Source organism: Xyrauchen texanus, chromosome 1, assembly GCF_025860055.1.
Source record: "Xyrauchen texanus isolate HMW12.3.18 chromosome 1, RBS_HiC_50CHRs, whole genome shotgun sequence".
Lineage (NCBI taxonomy): Eukaryota > Metazoa > Chordata > Actinopteri > Cypriniformes > Catostomidae > Xyrauchen > Xyrauchen texanus.
This window is the reverse complement of record NC_068276.1, coordinates 43,045,813-43,053,760: the sequence shown is the minus strand read 5'-3', so window position 1 is coordinate 43,053,760 and position 7,948 is coordinate 43,045,813. Positions and strand designations below refer to the sequence as shown.

Below are 7,948 nucleotides of genomic sequence, written 5' to 3'. Positions count from 1 at the left end.
TATGGCTGTGCCATAGGTTATTGTTTCCACTGGGAAACTAATGTTAGTTGTAGCACACACGTCCCATTTTATAGATGGACTTATGAAATGACTGTGAATATTTACTTATCTTCTTGGAATTTCAAAGATGATAAGTAAATAATTCTCAGTACTTCCAAGTTGAAAATAAATGATTAAATGTTTCCATGTACTCCTGCAATGTGCTTGTACACCCAATGTGCTTGCGAATCACTGTTCTAAGTATTCATAGTATACCCACCTCTTATTTCACCACTACACCCATTTGCATTTTGCTGACCCTTTTTCATATTTGTTTTCGCAAGATGTTGACAGACGCCTCACAGCAGGAGACTGTGGACAGTGTAGACACTGTGGAGAGTGTCGATACTGGGGATCAGCCCTTGCCCTCCTCCACTTCTGACGCTGGGACACAGTGTTCTTTGAAGCCCCCCCGATGGTCTCACGGTAAAACTTGGGTATTTTAAGGGGTAGTTATTAGATATAGTCTCTAAAACATTGCCAGTATCTATTCAATCAGAACATTTCCATACACATTGATTAAATTAATACATAGCCTACACCAAAAAACATACCAGTTTAGATTTGCCATGATTGTCTCATGTTTGGGTATGTTTACTGCCTCTCCACAGCTGTGCAGGTTAACCTGAAGCCCAAGATGGTCAGCGTGGGCACACAGACATCATTCGGCACACAAACCTCCACTCCCTTGCTAGTCCTGAACAGACAAATGAAGATGATGATAATGCCTCTGTCATCAGTGACTTATCGTGGGTGCCCGAAGAGCCGATGCATGAGGAGGACTTGTTTGATGAGGAGCCACCTTACACGTGTGACCCCCATCACAAGTGAGATAGTTTAAAACCAACATAGACCATTTTGAATGCTCATTTTTGTGTACTGTAGCTTTGGTAGTTTGAATGCCCCCCCAACAAAATTTTTTTTGTTCTTGTAGTGGCATTGACAAATTCATTGTTTGCCAAGAGGAGCTGATGGGCCTTTTTGTCATCTGTCCGGCCTGTTGTGAGAGGTCAGATAGTAGCATCGTGCAGCAGGAAGGAACTTTTCTTAAGATCAAGCAGGTACGGTTTTGTTTACGCACCAGGCCATCTGATTAGAAAATCAGAATATCTAATTACAATCTGATAGCTCTGACTGTCTTGCCAGTTAATTTAATTACAATGTATGTACCAGGCTGGCTTTAGTCTATTGGTTTGTGATGGCATCATATTTGAGTGTTATACTGTATTGGTCATGTGTGTTTCATTGAAAACATGAAACCTTTGACCAGTAATGTACAGTACCTAATCTATATTGAATCCTGATATACTGTTGATTACACTTTTTTTTTCTTCTTCTTCTTTTTTTTTTTTTTTTACATATCTAGGTCTGTGCATCATGTGGCTACCACCGTTTCTGGCAAAACCAGCCAATGCTCCACAGGAACATGCCGACCTGCAACCTCCTGTTAAGCGGGGCCATTCATTTCACTGGATGTTTGGCCACCCAGACATTAAGAATGTTGACTCTGTTTGGCCTGCAGTGCATCAGTGCGAGCAGTTACTTTCGCCATCAGCGCGCTACACCATCCCTGTAATCGTTCAGGCCTGGCAAAACGATCAAGCGAAGAATTTTTGTGACCTACGGGCAATGGATGGCGGGCTAGTTCTTGCTGGTGACTGCAGGTAAACCAGTGTGAGAGCTCATAGACCAGTTGCACATTTTGATTTTTTTATTTGTTATCATGTAGGGTGGCTTTAGTTGGCATTTGCAGATGACATGGTGGATTGTCTTTACAGATCTTGGTTATTAAAAACTTGAAACCTAATTCAAATTTGTAATTAATTCCAGGTCAGATTCTCCTGGGCACTGCGCGAAGTATGGATCCTACTCTCTGATCGAGGACAGAGTGAACAAGGTGGTGGATGTTCAGCTTGTTCAGGTAAACCTGATGTTATTAGACAAAGAAATTAACTCTGCAATTTAGTAAACTGATTGTATATTAATATAACATCTTTCCACTAGTACAACGATGCTTAGAGCTTTGTGTATTGCCTAACTAGAGTACAGTGTATCGTAATGCTTGGACCAGCAACGCGTCGGTTCATTCACGCCTCCTTCAACAACACCAGCATTTTACACTTACACTGTTATGTCATGTTGCAGAGCTCAGAGGTCCCCAACAGCTCATGGTGTGAGCTTGAAGGGCTCAAGCGCAGTGTTGGCCTGCTGAGGGAAAGGACCTGCATTTAGCAACGCTGATCACGGACTGTCATCGCCAGGTATTTACAATAAAAATGCAGTATAGAATGTAAACATCTGAATTGCACTGAAGCTGGATGTTTGTGGTTTGCTGATACACGGAGGGCCACACAGGTCAATCATCCACAAAAGTTTGTTTATTTCTCCTTAGGTTGCCAAATGGGTGAGAGAGTAGCTGAGCCCTGAAGGGACATGGCATTATTTTGATGTGTGGCACATTGCCAAAAGTATGTATCCATTGTTGGAACCTTGAAGCAGTTTTTGTTAGTGCATATCAATTAATACCATTTGTTCTAAAACAGGTCTGGGGAAGGCATTGGATGCAGCTTCAAAAGAGTGTGACCAACTACAGCTGTGGAGGCCTGCTATAGTGAATCACCTCTATTGGACTGCAGCCTCAACCCCAGACGGCAACCCAGCAGTCATGGAGGCTAAATGGAAAAGTTTAGTCAACCACATCCAGGACATCCATGACCATGACACCCCTGCTTTCTCCAGTTGTGCCCATGGCCCTCTAGACGGGGATCAGCGCAACAAAGAGTGGCTGGACCCAGGTACAGTACACACAGCATGTGGTATTATGTACGCTCTACAGTTTTGTTGTATTTGCTGTCTGAGTGCTTTGACATGTGACCTATGATGATTAAATTATTTTTTCATTCCCTGGCAATCTCATAACATTCTGTTTACTGTTTATGTTTGCTATAATTCATATGCAGGACCATTTCATGTGTTTCCATTAAAAAAAGAATTTTTGTCTGAATCTATCTTGTCTATTTATACGTTTTCCATCTGTGTGTCTGTCTGCCTCCCTGTCTTGGTCTTTGCAGGCTCATTGGCAGCAGTAAAGTTGGAGAACATAATCACGAGGACTGCCTTACTGAAAGATGTTCGACAGCTGTCTCCACAGCATCAGACATTCTCCCTTGAGGCTTACCACTCCCTCATCTTGCACTTCGCACCCAAGCACACAGGGTTTTCATACGTTGGGATGTATAGCAGGTCAGTGCTATCCAAGGAATAATACAGCCAATTATTATGCCTTTTATAGTAATAATAGTACCTATTACCATGCCTATTGTAGTAAAAAAAAATCTCAAATGTGTTATTTTGTAGGCTTCTCTTAGCGCCGCTGCATTACAATCACAATGCCAACCGCGAGACAGCACGGAAAAGTGATGGGATGGAGAAGTACTGCGTGCGGTATCCACGCTTCAGAAAAGGTGCCCATGTGGTGCGTCCCATCAAAGAGGCAGCCTCATACGGTAAGCAGTGTCATGCAGTTCTATCATATTTTGAGATGGCTCACGAGACATCTGTGATCAGTGGCAATGATCTTTACTCAGTATTATTATTATTATATCTGCAGGTTATGCAACATCATTGATGAAGGCCCTTCAGGAAAGCTACACCCATTCACCTGCAGCTTTTCGAGAGGTTAGCACTAATTTGTCCTCCGATGCACCCACCCCCATCGCTAAATCCTTCGAACAGGTTCCTAAGGAGGAGGCCGTCAGCCTCTTCCTAGCCCGGCAGTCACGCTACAAGAGAACCTAAATTCACATTATTATTATTATTTTTTTCCACAGACAAGTCCAATGATTTAGTTGTATTTATTTTAGTTGTTATTTATCTTCTTTCCTTCTGTCCCTGTCATCTCATTTGGTGGTGGTTTCCTGTATTCTGCATGTTTTGTGTGTTGTTGCTTTGGTTCTCTTACGAGAGGTTCTCTCGTACTGCGTAAGCTAGCTTACGCTACGGGAAAGTTTAATCTTTTCTGAGATATTGAAGCCAAAAAATTATCCTTAATTTTGTATCCATTGTCAACGCAGTGCGGTAGCTGAAGACCTTGAGCGGGCTAGCTAGCGAGCTCATTGGTTGCTCTGCGGCAACTGCTGCAGCCTATAGACGAGCTTGGGCGAACTCGCATCCAATGAGAGGCGTCCGCACGCTCACTGCATCAAAGCCCGCCAAAAAGGGCGTGACTAGAGTGCATATAAGCGTAGTTCGTAGGCTGGAACCCTGATTTTCATCTCTTCAGCGAAGCTCTTCGCATCACTGAACTGGAAGCCGCGTCGCCGTTCGAGGGGCATCAAGCAAGCGTGGACAGCGCTCGAAGAAGCCGGCCGTCTTCGCCACCTTCAGCCGTCCTGCTAGCTACGCCATCCGGCGACTTAAAGAACTTCACAAAAGAGTACGAGCGTCTTTTTTAAGATGCCTCGCTCCACTTGCGCCTCATGCCGCACTCCTCTCAGCACCGGAGACCGCCACATCATCTGCGCTCTCTGCCTGGGACTGGGGCATGCAGAGCTCGCCCTCGCCGAAGGCGGATGTGATCTCTGCGAGGAGCTGCCGATGTCGACCCTGCGGGCTCAACTCGAAGCGCTCAGGACTGAAGCCGCCGCGCCGCCTTCCGTTCAGCCGCACAGAAAAAAGCGCCGCTCTCAAAGGCTGCCGGAAACAGTGGTAGAAGCGATTGCCTCGCCGGAGCCCATCCCTCGAGCATCGCCTTCACCCTCCCCGCCCACCCGGACGCCAGCGAGTTGCCGCCGAGCGGCTGCTCTGCTGCCATCTCGGACGAAGAAGCGGAGGATAAGGGCTGTTCCATCATGGCTTCGGACAGCGAGGAGTGGTCAGGCTCACACGCCTCCTCCTCGGCCCAGGAATCCAGCAGGACCCGCGCCGGAGTCGAAGGGGAACTAACATCGGTGGACGGCGACACTGAGAAGGGCTACGCTTCCATCCCTCCGGTCGAGGATGCGGTAGCAGCACACCTTTTGCCCGCCCTCCGCGAGATGGCGGTCTAAACCAGTGCTCCCGTGTAAGGCCTGCAGAACAACTTCCGCCTGTGTTGGCCGCACCTATTCCGGGCCTATGCCGCGCTATTATAACTATTTGGATGATTGGCTGATTTTGGCACAATCACATACGGAGCTTCTGTCTCACAGGACAGTTCTCCTCAGTCATCTGAACAGTTTGGGCCTTGCAGTCAATTGGACCAAGAGCTCACTACAGCCCAGTCAGACAATTTCCTTCCTTGGAATAGAACTAGACTCAGTGGCAATGATGGCTCGCTTATCTACACAGCGCCGCGTCATTTCAGATGAACAGCCTCACACCTCTGAAGAAGTTTCAGAGAGTGCTAGGCTACATGGCCTCAGCCGCAGCAGTACTTCAACTGGGTTTACTGCGCATGCGCCCGCTTCAGCATTGGCTAAACACCCGCGCGTCTCGCCGGGCTTGGGCCACAGGCCGCCAGCCAATCAGAGTGACTCAGACCTGTATTTCAGCTCTGCAGCCCTGGACAGTGGCCGAGTGGTATCAGCGGGGAGTGATGATGGGAGCTGTATCTCGCTGAAAAGTCATCTCGACAGACGCGTCCAACACGGGTTGGGGCGCGGTCTGCGAGGGCTCTCCGGTTTTTGGCCTATGGTCAGTTCAGGAAAAGCTCCTTCACATAAATTGTCTGAAAATGATAGCGGTCGAGTACGCGCTCGTGTGCTTCCTCCCGATCATTCAGGGTCACCACATCCTGGTCCGCTCGGACAACAGGTCTGTGGTATCCTATCTAAACCGTCAGGGCGGTGTCAGATCCAGGAACCTCTTCCATCTGACGAAATGCATACTGAGTTGGTCCCAGCGCCACCTGCGCTCGCTGAGGGCGATGCACGTGCCAGGCCACCTGAACGACGGCCCAGACAGACTGTCCAGAGACAATATTCCCCAGGGGAATGGTCCCTGCACGCTCAAACAGTCCAGACGTTATGGCGCATATTCGGCAGAGCAGAGATAGACCTCTTTGCGCCAGAAGAGAACTCTCACTGCCCATTATATTTCTCGAGCGAGGACGCCGCTGGCCCAGGACTGGCCCAACCGCCCACTTTATGCCTTCCCTCCCGTCTCGCTATTGCCACAGGTAATGCAGAGGATCAGGAAACGCGCCACTCGGTGCTCCTCATAGCCCCGCGACTGGGAGAATCAAACATGGTTCCCGGAGCTTACGCAGCTGTCACTGACAGCGCCGTGGCCCATCCCAGTGAGTGCAGATCTCCTCTCGCAAGCTCACGGAACGATCTGGCATCCCCACCCAGAGCGCTGGGCTACACGCTGCAGTGATCAGCGACTACCCGTCGCTTTGCCAGAAGGAGTAATAAACACCATCATACACGCTAGAGCCCCTCCACGAGAAGACTCTATGCGTCAAAATGGTCTGTGTTTTCAAAATGGTGCACCGACAGAGACCTGGACCCACGGACATGTGGGGTGTCGCCGCTGCTCATGTTTTTACAAGAGCTGCTGGATAAGGGCAGATCCCCATCCACGCTCAAAGTGTACGTGGCGGCCATCGCGGCGTTCGCTGAACCCCTGCTCGGCCAGTCACAGGGTAAAAACGAGCTGGTCATCCGCTTCCTCAGGGGAGCTAGAAGGATGAACCCTCCGCGCCCCCCATCGGTTCCTATCTGGGACCTTTCTATAGTTCTCGAAGCTATGAAAGCCCCCTTTCGAACCGCTTCAATCTGTGGATGTGAAACACCTCTCATTTAAAACCGTTTTTCTAACTGCCCTATCATCAGTTAAACGGGTGGGAGACCAAGTGACTCCAAGGTCATTTTAAAGCCTAGACACAGCTACGTCCCCAAGGTGGTCGGTACTCCTTTCAGAGCACAGATAATTTCCTTGTCGGCGCTACCAGCATCTGATAGCGAATGCGACGCCAATCTCCTTTGCCCAGTCAGAGCACTGAGATTGTATACTGCGCGCTCCGCATCTTTCAGAAGCTCCGAGCAGCTTTTCGTTTCGTTCGGAGGGCGCACCAAAGGTCTCGCCGCCTCGAAACAGACACTGTCCAGATGGATAGTGGACACTATTGCTGCCGCGTATGTGTCAAAAGACCTACCATGCCCGCTAGGCATTAAGGCTCACTCCACTAGAGGCATGGCCTCCTCGTAGGCATGGTCCAGCGGGATTTCCATTCACGACATATGTGTGGCAGCGGGCTGGGCTTCCCCCTCCACCTTTGTCAGATTTTACAATCTGGAAGTACCCGCTCTGCAGGCTAAACTGCTAGCGGTTTAATACGCTACAGCTCCCCTGGTGAGCTGCATTAATGGGACACAGTCCACACAGACCGGCACCGCCGCTCTGTCTATGTGCTTATGTACTACACACACACTGGCCCGCACTCTTGCCGGCCAAATATTAATTCCCCACTCACAAGGGCTCCCCCCGGGTCCCCCTTAATTCCCTGGGGCTCATGCAGTGGATGCTTGGCGCGCACGGCGTTGACAAAGGGTTCCCGTAGCGTAAGCTATCTTACGCAATACGAGAGAACCTCTCGTAAGAGAAAGAATTGGTTACTAACGTAACCTCGGTTCTCTCTAGATGAGGGAACGAGTATTGCGTAACCGGCCGTGCTCGCGCCACGAGCGATTTTTCGCTTTATTCAATGAAAACCAGGGTTCCAGCCTACGAACTATGCTTATATGCACTCTAGTCATGCCCGTTTTGGCGGGCTTTGATGCAGTGAGCGCGCGGACGCCTCTCATTGGATGCGAGTTCGCCCAAGCTCGTCTATAGGCTGCAGCAGTTGCCGCAGAGCAACCAATGAGCTCGCTAGCTAGCCCGCTCAAGGTCTGCAGCTGCCGCACTGCGTTGACAATGGATACAA

General features: G+C 49.1%; 1 protein-coding gene across 3 annotated transcripts; it reads left to right on the top strand.

Annotated features, from left to right (window-relative positions):
* Positions 1-273: 273 nt before the first annotated feature.
* Positions 274-4,036, top strand: LOC127649059 (uncharacterized). Of its 3 annotated transcripts, none has more exons than XM_052134000.1 (11): positions 274-465; positions 651-866; positions 974-1,100; positions 1,406-1,703; positions 1,870-1,960; positions 2,185-2,300; positions 2,432-2,507; positions 2,583-2,834; positions 3,111-3,282; positions 3,397-3,545; positions 3,650-4,036. In XM_052134000.1, exons 8-11 carry the CDS (start codon positions 2,705-2,707, stop codon positions 3,835-3,837), a joined length of 639 nt encoding a protein of 212 aa, XP_051989960.1. In that variant the 5' UTR covers positions 274-465; positions 651-866; positions 974-1,100; positions 1,406-1,703; positions 1,870-1,960; positions 2,185-2,300; positions 2,432-2,507; positions 2,583-2,704; the 3' UTR covers positions 3,838-4,036. The 3 variants fall into 3 exon arrangements, with proteins under 3 accessions (XP_051989960.1, XP_051990046.1, XP_051990121.1); XM_052134086.1 differs by having other exon boundaries at positions 2,413-2,507; XM_052134161.1 differs by lacking the exon at positions 651-866 and having other exon boundaries at positions 1,003-1,100.
* Positions 4,037-7,948: the final 3,912 nt, after the last annotated feature.

Coding starts and splice junctions, on each gene's coding strand:
- LOC127649059 (XM_052134161.1), top strand. CDS start 2,705: ATGGAGGCTAAATGGAAAAGTTTAGTCAACCACATCCAGGACATCCAT. Junction 2,835..3,110: donor CAAAGAGTGGCTGGACCCAG/GTACAGTACACA, acceptor TGGTCTTTGCAG/GCTCATTGGCAGCAGTAAAG. Junction 3,283..3,396: donor TACGTTGGGATGTATAGCAG/GTCAGTGCTATC, acceptor GTTATTTTGTAG/GCTTCTCTTAGCGCCGCTGC.